Source organism: Mycteria americana, chromosome 2 (genome assembly GCF_035582795.1).
Source record: "Mycteria americana isolate JAX WOST 10 ecotype Jacksonville Zoo and Gardens chromosome 2, USCA_MyAme_1.0, whole genome shotgun sequence".
NCBI classification, from domain to species: domain Eukaryota; kingdom Metazoa; phylum Chordata; class Aves; order Ciconiiformes; family Ciconiidae; genus Mycteria; species Mycteria americana.
Genome location: NC_134366.1, coordinates 153,192,829 through 153,217,064, shown reverse-complemented (window position 1 = coordinate 153,217,064; position 24,236 = coordinate 153,192,829). Strand labels below are relative to the sequence as shown.

Genomic DNA, 24,236 nt, shown 5'->3' with positions numbered 1-24,236 from the left:
ATAATAGGTATCATCTATAGAGTCAAAGGGAGCAAGGTCAGTACGCTGGTTTAGATTATGATCTGATAAACTTCATTAGAAAGACATCTACTCGCACTTTAATCCACTCTATCCTGCAGAAGGCTAGCAATATTAGCAGACATGCACAGAGCCAAAGCAAAGTTTCTCAACTTTGTAGACAGAACTGAATTTTTCTGCACTGCAGTGATGTCCCATAGTAAGGGTCAGGGAGGCTGAAGATGAGAGTACATTCAGAGACAGGTTTATTGTCCCTGCTTCCTCCAGGCCATGGCTGTCACTGCAACTTGAGGAGATCGCTCAGCTCATCCTTTCCCTCTTTCCAGCAGCAACCACTGCACTAAACACTAACCTCTTTTGCAGCAGCAACAGCAAGCTCAGCATGCAAAATAATCAATTGGGCAATTTCACCAACCCTGATTATCCTGGGCTGCTGCCTACTTAGATTATTCCAGAAACCCATCCAGGACATTATCTACACAGTCAGCTGCAAAGTCCTCCATGCTTACTTCTTCTACCACCTCTGCCAAAGATGCACAAACAAGCCCTCAATTGGAAAGGGCATAATTGTATTTATGCAAACCGTGATCATGCTAGTAAAACCAAGCCACTCTGTTGAGCTTATTGTCAGTGACATACTAACATGTGGAAACAGCTGTTGAACTGGAGTTGGCAAATGCCCCTCTAGTTCAGAGTACAGAAGGGGCTAGCACTTAGCTCTGTGGATCCATTCAAGCCCTAATTTTATCCATTTGCATCTTGTTAACAATTCAAGCCAATCCAGGTAACAGAATACATCAATCTTAAAGACACAGGAAATTCTGTTCTTTTTAGCAAACCTGAAATACTTGGTGCCACATTTATTTTAAGAGCCTCGATATGTTACTTCTGCATGAAAAGGCCTTGCAGAGTATGTGATGCCAAGTTTATTGAGTATCCATAGTTTACTTAAACTCTAATTTTTGCTTTGGCTCATTGCAAGTACTTTAGGATAGAGAATACCTTTACAAAGCATTTCAACCTCTGCTCCTTCAGGCTGATGTTACTTGGTGCATTGCAAAAATGACTACAGCTGCTCACACTTTCAGGAAGGTATGTCAATTCAGCACAAACCCTCCCTGGCATCAGCCCGCAACAGCATCCCCTCTGCCCGCAAAGGCTTAGCGTTCACCCCACAAGAGCTGGCAAGAGACTTTTTTTTCTGTTGCTCACACCACCCCACCAGTGAGTGGGCTGGGGGTGTACAAAGAGTTGAGAGGGGACACAGCTGGGACAGCTGACCCCAGCTGACCAAAGGGATACCCCATACCATGCAATGTCTTGCTCAGCAATAAAAGCTGCGGGGGAAGAAAAAAAAAATCTGAAAGAACACAAATTCTTCTGAAGTCCAGAGGAAAAATACGTCATGTCTGTTCTCTTTGACAAATGCATTCATCGAGAAATGAATGATGAAATCTAGCTCTTTTATTTTCTTTCTTTGATACTTGGCTTTCAGCTACCATAAACTTCATTTTTTTCCCCTTTTAAATATTATCTGAACATGTTAAGTCAAATCATTACAGCTTTTAGATTTGCATGTAGTAAAATATTATATTGAACTTGAACCAGTTACAAATTAAATAATTCCAAATAAATTTCTAATTTTCAAGTAGATAATAAATCTTTAATGAATAATTTATTGAATCTAATTTTAGAATCCATATTTTCTCCTCATGTAATTTTAGGAATGACTCCCCTCACTGATTTTAAATTCACTAAGCATATTCTTCTAATAAAATGAATAGTTAAATCACAGCATCATATAACATATTCTCTTATCACTGGAATGATAGCGATAGACATAACCATTACCCTCTGATTTCTTGGATCCTCATTTTAAATGGCAGGAAAGTACTTAATCTAAATGCAATTGGCTTTGAAATTTTCTTCCAATAAAACTTATCATTCTCTTTTCTGTAGATCTTTTCCTATATTAATTTTTATTTAATTTTAACATTTTTCTTTAAATAATATTAATCCATTTACAGGTTTGCTAGCTCACAACATCTAAATGACTATATTGAAAACTAAAGCAAATTAGTTCATATATAGCATGTGACAAAGCATATTCCCAAGCAGAAATGTCATTCTTTAATTAAAACATATTATTTTCTCTGCTCGTGTCTCCACAGCTTTTAAATTCAAAACTCCTCCTATTAAAAGGTGTAAAAGACATCTAGCTAACCTCCAGAGCAGAGCAGTTAGGAGATCTCTTTAGGGATCGAATTAAGAATATTTTATCTTTTTAGTTACATTGAGTCCTCATAATTATTAATGAAGATGCATCCAAACTTAATAAGATGAAGTTTTGCCATTTGCAGCAACCTTAGGAGCCCAGATGATTACATACAGGTATGAGTGTTGCTCGCTGTTTCTGCTCCCATGCAGTCTTAGGCAAATGCAGTAACTTATACTTTATGATTAATACCACTGACTTTACCAGGATTATTTAGAATGCATAAAATTAAGCCTCTGTATCTTTCAAGATGAAGGCTGAAAATATATGCAAGGCTAGATGAATGTCTGAAATCTAAATCCTCACCTTAAATGACAACAGAAATCACCTATTGAAATGAACCATTAAGAGACATCATAGATTCTCATCTCTCCTTCACAAAAATGCTGGATGTCTTTCAAGAAATGCCCTTTGATCAAACACAAGATGTTCTTCAGCCATACAAGTTATTGATAACTCAATAACAAATTAACAGCATGACACTGAATGGACTGTGATAAATAGCAGGCTGTATTAGCTGTTGTAATGGTGATTATTCATTTTAAATTCTGCGAAGCTATAAAAATGGTTTAGAAAAAACAGCAGAAATACTACACAAGTACTAAGGCAGAGCTTTCCTGCTCAATAAAGTATTGTCAGTTGACCAAGTTAGACTCTAGACAGCAATATATTAGTTCTCTTGCAACAGTACCTAAAAGCAGCAGTCAAGGATTAGGGCCCTCTTGAGTATGCCTCAGCCTGTAATATGGAAATGCAGCTACTATTTTGTGCTTATGTTTTTATCATAAATAGTTCACAAGTACATGATCTGATGGGGCTGTCTAGTTCAGCAAAATCTGCTTTATTTTTACAGGAAATATAATAGCCAAAGCATTTGGTGGATTATGCTACATAATACCAAATTTAAACCTCTAATAGACAGACCAGATCCCTGGCCTTGAAAAAGACCTACTGTGTACTCCTAAGCCATCAAAGCAGGCTTAGCTAGCCATCTGATCAATTGGCCAGTGTGAGAAAGTTTTGTGGTAGCATAGAAATGAAAATGCCAGGTACTTGGCATATACTTGTGGAACCCAAATATTTCTGCACCACAGCAAGCCTTACCTAATAAAGTATAAATTGGAGAGGTAAAAGCATACTTAGGACATCACCAGCTGATTTGATACAGTATAATCACAGCTGTGCAACTGTTAGACTGCAGCTGTATCCACCATGAGTCACACTGAGATCCTATCCGCCCTGTCCCCCAAGAACAGCAAAGCTTTAGGGAGCTATTGTATATATAACTTCAGTAACATATTAAATAAACAAACACAATGAGTAAAGATCTACAAATTAATACAGATCCAAAGCCTGAAATGGAGGGGAAAATGCAAATCCATCAATGTATCTTCTACAATTGAGTTGAATTCCCTTGCGTCATTCACTATTAGACAATCCATTTCAAAATTATTTACAACCCCTCTTGACAAATATGATTAGAAAAGATTTGCCAACTGTACTAGCTGTTCTCATACAAAGATAAATCTTTAATAACTTCCACTCTTGCAGCAGCAGAGTTTTCAAAAGGAAGTTGGAGAAAAAACATCTAGCTAGAAGGATCTAAAGAACAACAAATACTCAGAAACCTGTATACAGCAGCAAAAAGAAGAATGATGAAATATAGAATCATAGAATCATTAAGGTTGGAAAAGACCTCTAGGATCATCTAGTCCAACCGTCAACCCAAGACCTCCAAGCCTACTAAACCATGTCCTGAAGTGCCATGTCTACAAGGTTTTGAACTCCTCCAGGGATGGTGACTCCACCACCTCTTTGGGCAGCCTGTTCCAATGCTTCACAACCCTTTCGGTGAAGAAATTTTTCCTAATAGCCAATCTAAACTTCCCCTGGCGCAATCTGAGGCCATCTCCTCTTGTCCTATGGCTTGTTACTTGGGAGAAGAGACCGACCGACACCCACCTCACTACAACCTCCTTGCAGGTAGCTGTAGAGAGCGATAAGGTCTCCCCTGAGGCTCCTTTTCTCCAGGCTAAACAACCCCAGTTCCCTCAGCCGCTCCTCATAAGACTTCTGCTCCAGACCCTTCACCAGCTTCGTTGCCCTTCTCTGGACACGCTCCAGCACCTCAGTGTCTTTCTTGTAGTGAGGGGCCCAAAACTGAACACAGTATTCGAGGTGCGGCCTCACCAGTGCCGAGTACAGGGGCATGATCATTTCCCTAGTCCTGCTGGCCACACTATTTCTGATACAAGCCAGGATGCTGTTGGCCTTCTTGGCCACCTGGACACACTGCTGGCCCATGTTCAGCCAGCTGTCAACCAGCACCCCCAGGTCCTTTTCCGCCGGGCAGCTTTCCAGCCACTCTTCCCCAAGACTGTAGCATTGCATGGGGTTGTTGTCACCAAAGTGCAGGACCTGACACTTGGCCTTGTTAAACCTCATACAATTGGCCTCGGCCCATCGATCCAGCATATATTAACAAACTAAAAAGACAATTAAATTTATTTCACAGAATGCAGTATCTGAAGTTCTGCTTTGTAAGCTTGCTGATGCCATTGCTATAACTGACAAGGACCACGTCATAGTAAACAGGAGAGACAGTTTCTATGGCTTGTTATTGCCATAGAAATCACTTAATAATGCTGTTTAGTGCATCTGTACCAGAGGCCTTGGCTCTAGGAATTTACTGAAGGAATAATATTTTTACAAGTCAAAATAAATTATGATAATGAGCTTAAGTAAATTGCAGAAAGTATTATCTGAACAATATTTTAACATATTATAATGCTCCCCAACCAATATAAGGAGTAGCTCAGTTTAAGCATGGGCCCATGATGATCTGTTCAATAAGGAACAAAATAGTAATACGTGGCTTTGGCTGAAAAAGGTGCTGTTTGAAAGGGTATTACACTATTTTCCTTTAATACAACAAGAATTTAATGTAGAGCTCTCAAATCTCTTTAATTATTTGGTATAACTGTTAAAAACTTCTGGTTCGGAGCGTATTTCAACTTGTCAGAAAGGATCTACCATCAGCTGTGCAGACAGAGGGAAAAGTGTTTAACTTCTCTTGAAGTATTATGGGTGAATGAATCTCATTTTTCTCTGCACATTTCTTCCTTCCTCAACCTTGGCTTCCCCTTGAGCAAGATGCATTTTGAATATTGTAACAATTCCTAATATGAAAAAAACGTATAGCAGGGGCTAGAATCAGGAAAATGAAACACTTGTTCAAGACCGCTAAGGAAATGGGGCCTTGCAAGAGTATACTTATTGTAGAAACCCTGGACCAGCTGTTCAGTTCAGATCTGCATAACTACAGTGGCATTAATGGAGTTAAATATCCAGGTAAACAAAACATTTATTATGCTCCTCTTAAGAACAGAACAGTTAGGAGAAACAGAAAGCCACTAGGCTAAAGATCTGTTCTAGTTTAAAAAACAAAGTATTTGAGAAAAGCAGAGCAAGTAGGGTAAAAGAGAGAACTAAATAAATAATGGGTTGATGTATTTGCAGAATACCACAATAAGCTAATTTTACCAAAAATTGTATCACCCCTATTCAGCTATATTCTCTACATGTCGAACCTTTTTGGTGTCAGTATTCAAATAGTAATAATGAAAACCCACACAGGGAAAAGAACAAGAAATGCAGATACAGTTGTAAGATCAAGTGCTCAAAAAACTGGGAAATGGCACAGTTAATACTACCAATCCCATTCGCATTACCAGCTCCAGATTCCCACTGGCTAGCACTAGTCCTCCCCTCTTTGTCCTCTCTCAGCTCCCCAGCCCCAGTATGCCCTTGCCAGAGCCAGCAGCCCCGTCACTCCCACAGAGTTGTGTCTCACCCATCTACTCCCAGGGACAGTTTCTCCATCTCCATCTCCTGCCCCTGCCACAGAATTCTTGTCCCATTTTAGTGGTTTTCCTCCTGAAATTACCTTTAGTCCACTTTGCAAGTCATCTGTTTTTCCTTCCCGGGGTCAGCAGGATGTGGAAAATATGTCAAGAACACAAAATATATAGTCTTTCTTTTGTACTCCCGTACTGCCTTGGTCCAGAGCAGTTACAGGGAAAATCCTCTTGTGTCTATGAGTACCCAGGAGAAAATTAGTTAATAATTCCTCAGGAAAGGTCCCTATATATTGTGGTTATACACAGGAGCTTCAACAAGTTCAGTAGAGCCATAGATATTAGCAACTGAATACTAACTACTCTCCTAAGCCCATGTGAACCGTGATTTTTGTTCAGAGGCTTATAACACAGCAAACTCTGCCAGTTTTCATAGTGACATGAAACGCACACCCCCAGAATGAAGGTGATGCACCACTTCAAATTAGTATCTCAAGTGTTTTAACATGGACAAAACAAGACATTTTCCTCTGGACTCACCCTTCAAAATGGTTGAATTATTTTTTCTGAATTGTTATGTTTTTTTAAAAAAATCAGCCTGCAGCACAAATCCAGCAAGGAAAAGTGCTGAAGACAGCCAAGTCTCACTGAGATAGAAACTACAGATAAAACAATCTCCAAGTCTGAGGAAGTCTTAATGTAAGGCAGTGCTACGACCTGTTTCTTACAAACGGACCAGGTGACCTGCAAGTGTTATCTATAATTAGCAACTAAATTATATAATTACAATGTACTTCCATAGTACTTCTTACAGCACATTTTACCGTTGTCAGTAAAAAGCCAACTTCAGCTTCACCCAGCTCTGTAAAATGCTCAGTGATGTGTGTCTGTGCAGAGTCACTGAAGGTCATTGCCTCCACAGGGTGATGAGATTTCACACACACACTACACAAACGTAAATGGCTCAAAGAGGTAGGGCACTGTGTACAAGTCTCTTTTCAAGTATTTAAGAAGAACAAAGCTGCTGACTAAGCACTCTGTACTCCCATTGAATTTCATAGGCAGGCTGAGACTTTAGCACTTCTGAAAAATAAAGCTTTTATCTTCCCCTGCAATGCATGTTGTCTAGTCATCTGATCTACTGTGAAGTGAATACAAGGAAGGTGTTAATGTTAATGCTAGCAAATCAGAATGGTAATGTTTTACACCCACTTTTCAGTCACTTTGTACAGATAAAAAGGGAGTGGAGCAACAGAAAATCAGGCTCAGAGAATGCTGAATGGGAATCATGTCAAGACTCTTTCTTGTATATCTATTTTTACTGCATTTTTCCTTTCTTACAGAAAACTAATAGTGAAAAAGGCAACAGCATTGAGCATATGATACATTTTTCTGGTACAAGTTTGCCATAACCATATATCTTTGTGAACTTAACCTATAGCAGTAACATAAAGTATTGCCATTTTCATAGATGCTTTTTCTCATCTTACAAAGGTGCCATAACAGATTCTTATTTGCTCAAGCTTACTGCTTAGAGAAGTCATCTTCTTCCAGAGGCCAAGGCTGAAAAGCCGCTTATCTCACAGGGTATCTGCACACCGGTAGTCAGCCTCTGTAGTAATGAGGACATAGGCAGAGCAGCTCAGCGCAGACTCATCACGGGAATATCTACCCAGGGTCTCAGCAGTTCGCATTCTCTGCAGCTCCAGCGCTATCAGTACTTTAACTACTGCCCTCAAAACCAGTTCTCATCTTTCAAGATGAGCTGCAGTCACACTTCGGACTGCAGTGCAGCCCTATCTTTAGAGAAGATATGTGGTTTCAATTTTAGGAAAATAGGAATTCCAAGAGGCTCTCACCTACTCTATCACCTTGCAAGCTGTCACATGCATCACGCTTTAAAATTTGCATTTTTCCCTATGATGTTGCCAGCGTTGCTTGACAGTCATACTGTTATTTACTGCTTAGTGCAAATGTGGTCCATTAGATGGCTGAGTTATCTAACAGCTCATTGTCACTGGACTGGTTGTCTCATTCCTCTTCTCCATGCTGCTCCCAGCAGTGTGACTGTGCTCTTTTGTGCCAGTTCTGGTAATGGTACAAAATGCCACAGTAATTCTTCAGCTTACTAAGGTGAAAGAAAAGTGTTCATTTGTTGTAACGGTTTAGTTTTGTACCAGTGTAGTGACCTAAACTGGCTCACTAAAAGTCAGGTAGATATTGGATTTGGTCCAGATCAGTGACCATGAGAGAGGATGAGGAATGGGGCTTTCATTCAAGATGGCAATGAGCTGCTGGCTCACCACAGCTCGCCTCACTGAACCACGCTTCAAGGTGAAACCTTGTGCTCTCTGTCTGCTCACTGCTTAATGTGAGACACTAGCACTTGGTGTCTTCTCAGCTTTTAACAAGGACTTTAAATTGGTTCAGCCATTCTATTGGCCTTAGTTTCCACAATAATTTTATACTTTTACAATGAAATTCCTGGTTTTGAATGGATTTATCTTTTCTTGCAATACTGCATACACAAGACAAATAGCAGAAAACCTGCTGCAGCTAGCCTTAGTTATACTGAATTATGTCTATGAAGATTTCAACTACTGACCAGCCTTGGCTTTTGCAAAGGATCATAGTGATTGATATGAGGCAATAGGTTTACCTATGTCTGAAAACAAGGAACTTTCAGCCTCATAAATACATTTTCTACACTGAAGAGACAATAGCAGCCTTTTAAATAGTTCTCAGATGATTAGTCTGAAGTTCAAACCTAATTCTGGTGGCCTTCATCAGACCTTTCAAGAACAAATTCAATTCCTTCAACTCATCAACACGCTAGCTTAAAAAAATGGGGCTTTGTTGTAATTTTCTTTTTTAAAGTGTATTAAAATTGCAGCATGAAAACAGAACAGGAAGATTTTCAAAGGAAGTCAGTTTTTAGAAACTCTCAGTCTGAACAGATTTTTAGAACTAAGCTTAGAAAAATTTCTAAATCCAAACTATAATATGCAGAAGAAATGTTAAAATTCTAAAAAATTATAAAATCCGATGAAAAATACTGCATGAAGTCACTTCTTAGCTAAGGTATCATGTAGTATCTAGACATCCCACAGTGTGTCACGAGCCAAGCCTTTCCTTGTTATTATAGATGTATATAAAAATGGCCTATAAATATGCATAACAGTAAACAGTCATGGAGATTTGTGATGAAAACTTTTATTTGATTCTTATTTAGATTATGTAACTAATGTCCATATATTTCCATTTTCCAAGTAAACAGATTATATAACTATGGCCCTAAAAGATATTCATAATCTAAATGTTCAGAAAGGCTGAAAGTATAAATGCTGGAACTATTTCTTAATGAATGTTTCTCTAGAATACCATTGATCTGGGTATATTTCCATAAGAATTGCTATCTTCAATCTGGTCTAAACTTCAGCGTGTGACACAGGTATTTTTTATGTACATATTCATTCAGTTCATCTGTCTTTACACATCTCAGAGGATTATCTTAACATAGAGAATATAGAGAATACTGCTGCATGAATTCAGGCTATTAAGTTCACTTTTCTATTCAAACAGATGAGACATAAACCAGAACCTGCATTACCACACACCCTTCTTTCACAATCTACATCTCCAGGCTCATAAAGGCTACTCAAACTTTCCTTTACAATAAGTTACTTAATCAATGAGGTGAAACAGAGAAATCAGATATGTGTGACTTCCCACAGTACACGTGACAATTCAGCAAGTTAAATATTAACTGAAATAAACTGTTTTAAAAGTCTCTTCAAGTCTGAAAACCTGTAAGTGCTGCAGCATGATCAATCAAATCATTGCCTAAACTACGTGGCTTCAAAAAAGAGGGAAGGAAAAAAAAAAACCAATGTACAAGAAAAATTAAAAATTCAGTAAAGGGGAAAAGCACCAGAATATGGGTTATACAAAGTGGGAGCAGGCTGCTGTGTAAGTAATGGCAATCTTGCCAAAAGGAGCTCAGTCAAATTTTTATGTGACCTCTCTCCATTTTTCCCTCTCTCTTTTATCCTATAACGGTTCTTTTAACATGTAACAATGCCCAACCATAATCATTTAGTAGTTAGGACCAAAAGACTGCAGACTTGCTTTGTCCTCAACACATCTGGATGTTCTAAGATGTAAATATTTTAACAGTGGAACATGATACATTTTATAGGAAATATTTTCAGAAATAAATTATAAATTATATTTTTCAAATGCTTTCACATTTCAAAGCCATGTAGAGAACTTTATAACTAAAAAAGTGATGATTTATAGCAAAAAACCCCAATGCTGGGCTAAACATTATTCTTGTTTTCTCTGTGCAATAGTCTTTAACCTTTCCATGACCAATAGGATTAGTTCAGTAGAAAAGGTGAAAATGTTAACATATATGTTAGGATAAAACTTCACTCTTAGGAGAGATGTAGGTACTTTGTATCCCAAGCGAAAATAAGTTTCTCAATGCAATTTTACAACAGAACCACTGAGCACCAATTTGATAGACTGCAATGACCCAATTCTCTTCAACAAGTTTTATTTACTATTTTCTCAATTATCAGAAAAGTCATTATCATTAGTCATTATCAAAAGTCATTATCATCTACGGTTGGACTCGATGATCTTAAAGGTCTTTTCCAACCTATACAATTCTGTGATTCTGTGATTACATCACATTTTTTCTATCATCTTGCCCCTAAAATTAGGATTTTAAGATCAAAACAGTGGACCATCACAGGAGAAACATATTAATGATCCTTTGAAATTAATGAAAGACATCAAAAACTTCAAAAGACATTTATAGGGTTTTAAATATATTTTCAAGAAAATATTACTGTTGGAAAAAGTTAGCTAGAATTTTCACAAATAGGATGAAATTCAGTTCCTAAATCAATAATCGGATTCCTAGGCAGGTGGCTTGATTTTCAAAGGCACTTGTCATTCAGCAGGTCGATTTTCACTGGTGGGGAGGTGGGGAGATGAGGTTTTTCACCCTTTTGGAAAACTTGGACACCTCCTCAGGGCTCTGACTGAGAAGTGGGGACAGATTTCTGTAGGACTGTGGCTGTGACAGTTCCTGCCCTAAGCTGCCTGGCTCACCCCTCACACTTGTGCTGTTGCCTTCATCACAGGACCAGCTCCGATGTTGTACAGCAGCCCCTGAACAGCTGTAGTTGAAATTACAACCAGACTCATTAAAGGACACAGAAATTGGTGCCACTTTACCTAGATTATTCATGCCAGATATTTCTGGTGCCTAGATTGTGCCTAGATTATTCATGCCAAATATTGCTGGTGCCTAGAATTGCAATGGATGAGACTTGGATGGGGAGAGAACTGGGAAAAGATGGAAAGGATATGCTTTCCTCTGGCAAACATATGCTTCCAGCTCTCACCTTTGACAATATTGAATTTAATCTCAGGCAGCTTTTGTGACTAACTCCAGGTCTTGGATGGCACATTTGGGGAAGCATGGGGCAACAAAGCTAAAGGATGGAGCATCCTAGGAACCCAGTTTTCAGGCGAATGACATATATACAGGCTATTCTGCTTATTCCCCTTCCACTTGTGTTTCTCTACTTCTTCCCTTCTGATTATCCTATCCTTAATGAAATACACGTAAAAATAACAGCAGAACAAGAAAGATGCTTACATTTTTACAGAAAATGTAAAAAAAAAAGCATACCATAATATTGATAAAATACTCTCAACTAAGTAATTTTTTTTTTTCATTAACTAAGTAAAATTATTTTACAATGACCCTTTTAATTTCTGATAGTTAATTGGGGAAGTAGCAAAATTACCTGCAAAATCAGTTTAAATATGTCATAGGAAAGCACTAACATAATTTAAAATGACACTGAGTCTAAACCAGTTATTAGATCTGTGACTGGTCTGAGTGTTTTGTTTTACTAGAAGAATAATGATTTCATCAAAGTATGAAGAAAATTATAATTTGAAAAATACATGCTGCGTGTATTCTGGAGACATTACATGTCATTTTGTTTGCTGTCATTATTTCTGTTTGCTGGGATTCCTCTGTGAAAAGACTACAAACATCACAGTATGTAGCTAAATTTTCTGAAAACTTCAGAGAAAAATTCCGTGATGGCTTTTTATTCTATCATGGCATTGTAAAGAACTGAAATGTTTTACACACAATCCAGCTGGTCTTCATTTTGGCTTATCTCTGCCAAATCTGTATGAATTAATAGCAATTATTTCTGACGCAAGATTCGGCTCACGAGTCCCAAGTTTCTAACTTAGTTAAACCGCAATTTTGATTAGAAATAAGTGGACCAGGTTGGATAAGATAAGAACTACCTCCATAGGAAGCCTTGCATTTCTTAGGATGAACCCCTTTCCAGGCATGTTTGGACAGTAATTTCCATCATTTCTATTTACAGTAGAAGGTTAATGAATATTTATTGAGATTATTCAGCAAATATTCCAGCTGCCAAGATGTGAAAGTATAATGGGAAATTATTTTGAAACTATAACACAAGTTTCTTTTGTTTTCTATTTAAATTTGAAAAAGATAAAAAAAGTGCTCAGAGAAAGCAATAATGCTTTTTATGATACTTTTAAGATTGCTCACCCAGACAATTCAATGGGTTAGAGTTTCAACTGAAAAAGAAAAAGAAACATCTTTACCTTCAGAATAGAAAATTTTGACAATTTCGAGGGCAAAATACATCTTATAGTTAGTGTTAAAAATACAGAGTTAAACTGAAGATAAGTTCCAATGATAAAAATTTTCCCTAAGTTAAAATACTAAAAATCATGTTGTCCTATTAATAACAACTTAATCTCATCTGGAACCATAAATAACTACAACTAATGCACTAAAATACTTTAATAATAACTCATAGTTCTTCCATTGCATCATATCAAGAGAGAATTAATCTGGTGCCCGCACAACATTTCTGCTATAGCTGTAGTTCCAGAAAAGTCCCAGAGTAAAAGGAAACATGATTAAAGAATTACAGTTTTAATACTTCGTGTACATTTGCATATAGAAGGTTCAGGTTGTAATTTAGTCAAGGTTTTAATCAATAAAATTGAGTATTAGACTTTTTCGTTGGAATCAAAGCGCTATGAAATTATTCATGTTCATTTACTTATGAGAAAATATTCTGTCTTCTCTGACTATTATATGAAAATATTTCTTCTTCCTTACTTCAGCAAATCCCTATCTATTCTCAGATTCTGATAAGGCATAATCAGTTTACACACCATCTTTTCAGCATGCATTATAATATCTAAGAAGACATTCAATATCATTTTTATCAAGAAACTTCAAATGTTAATATTTACCATCTTTTTGCCTAATTAGTGTTACCCCACAAAAGTTTCCTGGCTTGATGCAGTGTGTACCTGCCTGAATGCTTCTGCCAGCAGAGTGAAAGGAGTGATATAAGGATGTGAATATGCAGCCAAGAATTGGGAAAAGGCAGGGCTCTTTCTGTGAGGGATATTATTGGCTTATGCCAAGTTTAAGTAACTGTAAATTTAAAATATTATACAGTAGATTCCTCTAAATGCTGCAGAAGATCACATCCCTTCCCTTTATCTTCTAAGCAACACAGAAGTGTCTAAGTAAGAGAAGGTTTGGCAAAAATATAAAAAAGCATTCTTTACTGTCAGAAATCTCTGCAACTTTAAACATTCTAGTTCTGTTATCATCTATGCATCTATGAAAAATATTTTTGTAGGAAAACTCTATCATAGCCAATACTAATATTTTAAAGTAGTAAGATACTTCTCATTCGATGTTGTAAGAAGTACTTTAAAAGCAGTGATTTTTTTCTTGCTTAAACATATAAGGAGAAAAGCATAATATTTCTTCTCTCTCAATATTTCTTATCGTTGCACTTAAAATAGAGGCAGTTCATAGGAGAAAGCTGAAAAAAAGAAATAGAAAAATAGAATTCTGAATTTCCAGTCAAACTCTTTATACATTAAAACCATATTTACCTTACATAAGATGTAGAGGTCTCTATGGAAAAAATGATATCTTTATAAATGCAAAACACAGTCTCTTACACTGCAATATTAAGGGAAATAATAAGTTTTGTAACTCCCTCAAATCTGGCTTTTAATAAATCACGTCAAACATTTCAAGATTTTAAATAATCAATTATTCTCCTTATGACCATTCAAAATTTTGTACTTTGAATTCTAAGATATCTCCATACTGAAACTGTGTGGAATTTCAAAGCCTCTTGTGTTCAAGTCAAGTGCTGCAGCTCAGTCCTGAAATTTTGCCTTCTAGTATAATTTGTTCAGAGAAGTTAGACTTTCAGGAACTCTCTAACCTGAATGAAGCATATTTTAGAAACAATGACCTCATTCTGATCTAATTTAGCTCAGTGTAACTTTGAAGCCAAAGTTGTTGAAGATGTATGAAACTGGCACAAGCAGGATTGAAATCAGGTCCCTAATCTCTTAGAATTTAAAAGTGAGAGCACTGTGACGGTATCCCACTTGCTTGCACCTCTGCTCATGTAAGACATGCATTGTTCTTGCAGTAGCACTCAGAAAGTGTGCTTTCTGCTCCTCACACCATGAGCTCCTCACACACATTTTTAACTTGTGACGAATATATTGTTTCCAAGTAGACTTTATTGTCTGTCAAAAACTAAACTGTGTCTTTACCAGGTTGGTTTCAAAACTGCAATAAACAAGTAGGTCCTACAAGCTGTTCCAGGCATGAGGACCTTTTTAACTTCTATAATGAAAAAGTGCAGTTATTCATATGTTCATAAATGACCATGACACAGCCAAGGCAAGGTTATATATCCACGTTTTCAATGCACTTAGTGACAAAGAACAGCATATTAACCCTTTGTCCTGCATAAACACAGTTCTGCTCACATAGCCTGCACTCTGCAGCTTTCAATCAACAATACAGGGATGTTGAAGTATGTAAGATCACTGGAGTCTATCTATCCACGTGTTATGTCAGGGGTGTGGGTCAACAGCCGGCTGAATATGAGCCAGCAGTGTGTCCAGGTGGCCAAGAAAGCCAATAGCATCCTGGCTTGTATCAGAAATAGTGTGGTCAGCAGGACTAGGGAAGTGATCGTGCCCCTGTACTCGGCACTGCTGAGGCCGCACCTCAAATACTGTGTTGAGTTTTGGGCCCCTCACTACAAGAAAGACATCGAGGTGCTGGAGCATGCCCGGAGAAGGGCAACGAAGCTGGTGAAGCGTCTAGTCTTATGAGAAGCGGCTGAGGGAACTGGGGTTGTTTAGCCTGGAGAAAAGGAGCCTCAGGGGAGACCTTATCACTCTCTACAACTACCTGCAAGGAGGTTGTAGAGACGTGGGGGTCTGTCTCTTCTCCCAAGTAACAAGTGATAGGACGAGAGGAAATGGCCTCAAGTTGCGCCAGGGGAGGTTTAGATGGGATATTATGAAATATTTCTTCACCAAAAGGGTTGTCAAGCATTGGAACAGGCTGCCCAGGGAAGTGGTTGAGTCACCATCCCTGGAAGTATTTAAAAGACGTGTAGATATGGTGCTTAGGGACATGGTTTAGTGGTGGACTTGGCAGTGCTAGGTTAGTGGTTGGACTTGATGATCTTAAAGGTCTTTTCCAACCTAAATGATTCTATGATTCTATGCCTATGAGTTTCTTTGATAATAAAAATGGGCATCCATCGAGCTATCATGTTTTAATAAAAGAACAGTGAAAGCAAACACTAAACTTAAGAACTGCACCTCTGACAAAATACAGACACATTTGCCTTTCCCACCACAGATTCCACCCACATCAGATGTCAGCCACCGTCTGTGCAAACAGATATCTCTCGCAGGGTGCTCTGGAAGGTGGCTGGGAGCATGTCATGCGCGTATGCCTGAACTGTTTACCACCATTGGAAAATCTACTATGTCCTACTTTATATTTAGAGCAAATTAGAGCAGTATTTAGAGCTATCACACACCTAGATTTCCTTGAATGAATTATCTTTTTCCCTGTAGAGATTGTCTCTTGCTGGAACCCTGGAGTTTGAGAGATTTGTAAAGAATTGTGGGACATCCAGGATCCTCAAATTTTGGGGAAGGAGCAGAAGGAACACCAGCTCCAGCGCAGGTCACCTCTCCATTGCCTGTGTTCTGAGTGGGGGTACAACAGCCCCAGGGACCACTGGCTTTCCTGAGTGTAGCTGTGGCAAGTCTCTTCAGACTGGCACTTTGGTGGACTGCAGGTGTGACAGTATTGCCACAAGGAATATACGGGCAGTGGCACTGTTTGATTTTCTAACTCTACCTGGAAAGCCTGTAGCCACACAGAACAAGCCTGCAGCACTCTGCTTCACATTTGTTTCATGCATGCTGAGAAATTATGGGGGCCCTTTCCAACCTGCCCTAAGGCCTATTCCTTACAATTGCACTGGCAAACATCTAACTGAAAATGCAAATAAAAAATACTTTAATATCCCCTCACAATAGAAGACACCTAAATTGGACAAGCAATGGAGACAGCTTGGCCTAACTTGCACACCACAAAAAACATAGCTTCATTTGGAGCTTTGTAGGTGGCATGGTCCAATGTTCACTTTGCTGCAATAACACCACAACCGTTCTTACTTTATAAACCATGTTTCTCAGAGCCTTGAAACTGAACCAAGTAAACTGAGATGGTTTTGAGAAAGAATTGGTGAACTGAACAATCCAGAACATTGAAAAAGACGTCATTATGATCTTTATGTTTACTGACTGAAGATCCATTTTACTGCCATTTAAAATTTACAATTTCATAAAAGCACTGGCATTTCAAGAATTATTTTTCTCTAACATTTTAAGCAATTTTGTTCTTTCAGTATTAGGGAAAATACAAATATACCTAATATTTTGGTCCAAAACATATGGTCACCATCTTTTTTTTGCCTCTGCAAAGTGTATTTCCTAACACAGGGAATCCTGCTGTGAAGATACAGCCTTGGACCATCCGCTACCCTGATCTCCAGGATTGGCAACAAGTGTTGCAAATGGAGACACTGTCTGTGCAGTTTCACAAGCCTGGTATTCACAGCAAGAGTAAAGAAAGGTCCCTTAGATAACTTGGAAAAAACCTTGGGAGCTTCAAAAAATTTTGAATAGCACAATGAGTAAGAATTGTTCATCCTATGCACAGAAAAAGGCAGAGACCATCTGGTAAACTAGTATTCAGTTATGTTACTAAGGCCAGTTTTAACGTGTATGAAGACCTACACAAAATTCAATCTGTAAAATATGTCGAATTCTGGCACAACCTAAGTTTCAAGTAAACATGTTTATAATCTCAGTTCTGACCATTTAACACTGTTGTCATGTGTTGTTTCCTGACTTTTTAAAGAATGAACTGGTCTGTCACACCATTGGCTCCTCACCATAGTCCTGCACTTCTCACCTCATGAAACTGCCTCTCAGCACTTCAGGTCAATGCTGCCAGGCCCACGCTCCCTGCTCAGCAACTCCCAGTCCCTCTTTGCCAAAGCTCCCAAGCACAGCTCAGCCCTCCTGTCCTTCTCTCTTTTCCAATCCACTCACCGTCTCTCCCAAACTGCTGCTTCTGCTTCTCAGCCAGTCTCAGAATCCTCTAACCTATCACTCAGGAAGCTCCAGTTCTCACCTTCCCAGTTATCTTTATCAGATCTGTTTCCTTCACTTTATCTGTTCTTCCCAAACTACAGGTCACAGGTTTAGTCTACTTGATCTACCAGCTTTGCTCTCCCCTCTTCTTCTTCAGCCTCAGTTTCTATCTCAATCCACTGGTTTCCAGCCACCCAATGACATTTTGTTTTGCAGCTCCTAAACTTCCTCCCCTTGTCTGCTCATCCTCCTGAAGTCTCCTGATTCTCATTCCAATATGCCAGTCCTCAGCCTAGTTTATGACCCGAATTTCGTGGTCCAAATATAGTTGCATTACAAAAACTACACAGTATCTTAAGAATCTAGCTCTTCTCTTCTGCAGTTGAATCTCTATCTACAATGCTTCTTCACCATGCCTGTGTTTCACATGGCTGTCTACTGGGTGCCTGAGTGTTGTCTGGGTGTTCATCAGCTTTCTCTGCTCAGTTTCCCTTTTCCCCCATAGAGAGGAGGCAGGAGCATTCCGAGGCAATGATTTCTCTGGCCAGTACCAGAAACATGCAGAAAAATAATTTTGCCTTGTCCCCTCCCTGAAAACAATCAGATTACATTTTTTAAAATAAAAGAAAAAATTTTAATTACCTTAAAGCAGACAGCTACTGAAATGAGATCAGACCCAAATACTTAAAAGTCACAGGCATTCAGTAATAATGGATGCTCTTCCCAGAGCTCTTAATTCAGCAGCTGGTCCATGTCTCTGTTGGACTTGTAAAATGAAATACCTATCTTCATTTTGTATGCATATATATGTTCCAAGCATATATATGTGTCAATCCTTTTCATTTTGGAGATAAGCTTAAAAAGGCAAACTTTCAGCCCTTTTGAGAGCATATGACTATAATTTTTCCTACATTTTTGGATAATTCACAATTTTCAGACTAGTTTCTTAAAACCAGTGTCAGGGCCTTGTAAAATCTCAGATGTAATTCAGCGAACAGCTGCTCCTGCAGCTCAGGCCCAGGCTGCTCCTCACAGCTGAGCAGTTGTTAATATTTATTTGCAGAATCTGTGAAAAGATATGGGTAGTCCATGGAGAAAGAGATGGAGAACAAATTATTCTCCTCTTTTGGAGAACTCATTATTACTGCATCCAAATTCTCACTCTAACATTGCCACCTTTCATCACTCCAAGGCCAAATGTCTTATATTTAGCATTATATCTTTGGCCAAACAGACTTTTTATGTGGCTTAAAAGGACAGCTGAGAAATCCTCAGGTCTGAGGAGTCTGTAAAGGGCAGAAAGCAAGTAATTTGGGGGGAGGAGAAACCCATTTTTATAGGAGGTGTTTAAAATAATTAATTGTATTTTATCAGTTAAGGAAATAATGTATTACAATACAAGGAAGACTGATGGGGGTTTATGTGCTGGATTCCTTTTGGTGGTTTTCATGAAGAAATCACTTGCTTATAGGGACTGAGTGCAGGCTGGTTTACACAGTAAGAGAGACTAATGAAAAAAAAAGAATGAGGTAGGACTTTGTGGGTCTACCTATAGCATCTGTGAAGGCTGGATCCCAGTCGTGAGACCCCCTCTTCCTCTTCATCCTAGCAGATCTCCTCTCCTCCCCCATGCCTAGCAGAAGCCAAATCTTCCCAAATCCACTCAAACAAATACTTTTCTGGAGCTTCCACTCCAGGGCTTAAAGAGTGGGAAAGAAGTATGAATGGGGCTGAGGATATGATATGACAACATGACCAGGGCTGCTGAGGCTGTCACCAGCTGGCTCTGGCTCCAGGTACAGGTGTTACTGCTGGGATGGCTGCCTGTTCCATGCATGGTCACTGCCTCCCAGCCCATCAGCAAGGGCAGAAACAGGACCCTCCAGCTCAGGCTGGAAGCAGGCAGTCAGAAGCAGTCAGACCTCTTCCCCAGTTTAAGCAGTTGCTCTCTTCCTCTATGAAAAACCAAGGCTGTTCTCCACACTGGTTCCAGCCACAGGCCACCACTGGGCCATGCTGACACAGCTACACTCTGTATGTCATGAAAACTGCTTACAGTAATTCAGTCAAGATTAACAAAACATGAAACAGAGCATTTTTTTCCTGTAAATTTTTTAAAGCTTTTTTCATTCATTTATAAAATACATGCTCAATTTCGCTTCATTCACTACCTCAGAAATCAGCACAGACATGACATTATCATTATTATTAACTATTGTTATCAATAATAATGTTTTCTTTGACAGTTAAAACATAAAATTATTTAAGTGAAAGCTATAATTTATGTCAGATTATTACGATGACAGAGAATCTAACATTGTTTTTATAGTATTGTTCTAAATGTATGTTTTGTATGTTATGTGTACAAAAAACATATTGTTTGTATAGTATCCTGTATACGATGTTTCCTATGCTGAATTTCATTAAATAAACACTTTACTACTTCCCATCTATTGATTGGGTCTGTTTTCCTCAAGGTTGCTACTAAGAACAAAATCGTGAACGCCCTGAAGTTGATAGAAGTTTTCTACTCATCAGGCAGACTAAGGGGGTCAAGGTTTCATCACAGTTGTTTCATATAAATGCATGTAACTGTCTACTTTGACCTGGGTGAAATTTCCTTCCATTCTACGCTATCTTGCTCCTTATTTATCAGACCATCGTTGCTGCTATTGACATGAAAATGCAGAGTTATTTCACTAACTAATTAATTACTTGCTTCAGAACCAATTTGATAGCAATATTAATAACAGATAGTAGCAAACTTTCTAATCCCAATCCACAACAGCAGATGACCATTCATGAGAATTAGTAAAGCTGCACTAGCATAAGAATAATAACTGAAAACAAGTTATAACTATTGTACTCTAGACCAACAACATACATGAAGGTAAGCGAACTAATATTATTAACTTGATTCCGTTTACATGGATGGTCCCCAATGCTTTCATATTTAACTCATACATTACCTTTGGATAGGTTGGGAATCATTTCAATTAATCTTAGCTTTTCTTTCTGACAATGGAGTAACTCCAACATCATGAATCCTAAAAAGCACTAAAACCGAAAAGCACCATAGCCCCACAGCAAAAAGAAACTTCCATTGCTGTAAACCGCATCAGTCATTTTAAATTTGTTGAAAAAATTGAATGGGTTAACTTTATACACACAGGTTTTTTTGAAGATCAGATGCTCTTTAACCTGCAGCAGCCAGCATGAAACTGGCATAAGCTCTGTATCATGTGCTCTAGTTAATTCAACAGAAATGCAGTCATGCGCCCACACTTGATCCAGATCAAATATTCACTCATTGTGATCCAGGAGTACGCAAATCTGGTATTAATGGACATGAAACCATGGCCTTATGTGACAGCCCAGCTTTAGATACTTTGCAGATTTAATCAACAGGTTTTTCAATAGGCATGTTTTTTCCTTTAACACACCCAAATACTTCTAGTAGCTGTGATATTCTTTTCCATGTAAATCATTAAATTTAGATTTAAGTAAATGAAGCACAAAATGAGAAAAAAACAACTCCCATCACAATAAACTTGAGTCACCTGTGAAGGGCTGTAGGTATGTGGTTGCAATCAATTCTAATAGGTAAAATAAACATACAATGGAATGGAAACTAAACCATGTCTATACATTGAAACAGCCAAAAAATTAGAAATCTTACCTTTTTCACTAACACTTTCACTTTCAATCTCTACATCATCACAACTCGTATACTCTGGAGTGGACGCCAATTCTTCTTCTGAGCTACTTAATGAAACTTGGCGCATTTTACCTCCCTTTTTTGTTTTATGGGGCTTTGGTGGTGGAGGTCTGACAGATTCAGACTGGTCTGAGCTGAGTGAATCATTCCGTAACATGGTCTCCATCTTTTCACGTTTTGTTTTCCGTACAGCAGAATTGGGATCCAAATGGTGTTGTTTCCTTAATGAATCAGAGCGCCTCATGTCTGGTCTTTCCAGAGGAATTGGACTCCTCCTAGGTGTAGGAGGGCTATGATTTGTGGTCCTCTGACGATTGGGACTTGGTCCCTGAGCCTCTCGAGTTCTTTCCATAGAGTATGAACGTTGATTTTCCATGGCAGCCCTGCGCTCAGACACTGATCTTTGTCTTGACGGTCTTTCCATCCTCAGCATAGACATCCGAGAATCTTCCAACTCAGTATTTGCCAATGAGACATCACTATGTCTCCGCTCATGACGTGCTCGGGACACTTCAGCATGGATACGCATTTGTTCCTCATACGGTTGTGGCTTGACTGGATAACGAGCCAAATTAGGATCACTTCGGTATCGTGCCTGGTATTCCTCTTCCCTCCGCTGCCTTTCATATTCTTCCCTGTTTTGTGCATCTTCCTCTTCTACCGGATACTCCTTGGAACGCCTGCGACTCCTTCTGTTGGAATCTCTATAATCACCCAGTTCAGGTTCTTCATATAACTGAGGCCCACGCTGCGACCGCCTATCTGAATAATCTGATGGTGACCTGGGCATCGCACTGTCTGATGTAGCATACTGTGAATATTCGTCTCTCTCGTCCCTTTGGTCGTATCTTCTGTTCTGTTCTCTTGATATTGACGGGCTTCTTTTCCTAAATAATCATGACAAGAAAGAAGAAAGAGAATTCTGTCAATAATTCTTATAGCACAAATATACAGTTAATGCTAATTAAATGATAGAATGATCAGCTGATGGAAAAAAAAATCCGTTCATCACATTTCTTTGTGAACGTGCTTGCACATTTTCTGTACTATATTAAAGAAAGGATGTCATACTACGAATCTGCTTCTGGTGCACAGTTTAAATCAAAAACAGCTTTAAAGGAAAATTGCTAATACAACATTATAAAATACAGACTACAAATACTTACACTACTTTATAGTCATAACTGCTTTACAAGTACCAAAATTTTATAATCCTTTGTAATCATTTTACAGCAATATAACTTCACCGTATACTTCTATTTCATAGGGTTTTATAATCACCATAGACATTAAGGCTAGATGGATCATTCAGTTAGTCTTATCTTTTAGCAGCAATTATTGCTTAAAAACATACATTTCAGTTCCCACAAAACTATAATGCGTACCAAGGGCAGAAAACAGGACAGACAAAGATCCAATGGCAGCACTTGTCTAAATCAGATGAACTCAGAAGACCTGAACTCAGAAAACAAAACATTTTTTGTGTTGCATAAGAAGGGAAACAGCTTCAAAGTCCTGCCTGGCTGACTTGACAAAAAAATCCTTCCCATCCCTATAGGGATGGCAATAGTATTAATCCAAGCATTTGAGCAAGACACACCAGCCAGATATCAGAATGGAGTTCCTGTACCACATTAAGCATTGACTATTTGTCATAGACGATACCTAGCCATAGACAACTTCTGAGGCTTCAGAGGAAAGTGAAAAAAGAATTAACAGATATTCTTTCCTGATACTGACAAATGATTGACTGAAGCATGGGATTTTATTATGTGAATATTTTAATAGAAGATGTGTCTGGAATATATTATGAATGTTATATGTTCTGTTTCTTTGATACAACATTGTTTGCTACCTGATTAGAAGGGATCAATTAAATAGGGAGTAGTGATTCATAGGGAAAAAACAAACTGGAGCTTCAGATCCTGCCTTTTTCAATCCTAACAGGATAACGAGCATTTAAAATGCTACTTCCAGACATGTCCAGATTCGTACTTAGTTTTTCACCCTAGATGGATCTGAAAGTTACCTGCAGGAAACTGGAGCAAAGATCCCAGACATGGATAAAAGAGACTGAGAGGTGGGCCTTCTCTGGGATGAGATAGATCAGTTCAAGCTTTAAGTAATGAAAATTTTAATGAAAATTTATTTTTGCGTTATCAGCCCTTTCCTCTTATATTTAGTTCTACCTTTATAATTAAGATCCCTTTGAAAATGTTTTCTACCCTCACAAATGGCCACTGATCCTGAAGGGCAGCCTTGCAGGCAGCAGCCAGGAGATCCTGCCTAGTGTCAGGAAAGATGGGAAAAAGGAGAGCAAAGACACAGCCCTGTTGTTGCCACAGTTGTCCTAGAAGGGATAAGGAAGGGAAAGGCTTCAACTTAGTGAAGGGGGGAAGGAAAAACAGGCTCTCCTTGGTGCCCAGGAATGTAGAAAGGCCTCTGCCTAGCTAGTAGGAGAGAAAATGCTCTTTTAACAGCCAGAAAGGAAATGCAGTCTCTGCTTAGCACGGGAAAACCACAACTGTCTGAGCAGAGCGTGCGCAGGGGGGTGACTGGTAAGTTGGCATCCTGTCTTAGGTACCATACAGGGTCATTAACCTGTGCTTGGAAGATTTGGACCTAGTCTTGCCTTGTAAATATTTAAGTACTTTAGCTTTACAATGGCATCTGCAAACGAGGAAACTAATTCAATCTTGCAAAAATGCAACTCTTCCTGTGAAGCATGACAAGTAATATAAACATCATTTGGATGCCTGTTTGCTTA

General features: G+C 38.6%; 1 protein-coding gene across 11 annotated transcripts in view; it reads right to left on the bottom strand.

The window, feature by feature from the left end:
- Positions 1-24,236, bottom strand: part of RIMS2 (regulating synaptic membrane exocytosis 2) — a 495,218-nt gene that overhangs the window by 257,030 nt on the left and 213,952 nt on the right. For all 11 annotated transcript variants that reach the window (XM_075495103.1, XM_075495092.1, XM_075495093.1 and 8 more), the window contains exon 6: positions 21,431-22,356. In XM_075495103.1, coding sequence (XP_075351218.1) covers positions 21,431-22,356 — 926 coding nt within the window. The remainder of the gene's footprint in view (positions 1-21,430; positions 22,357-24,236) is intronic.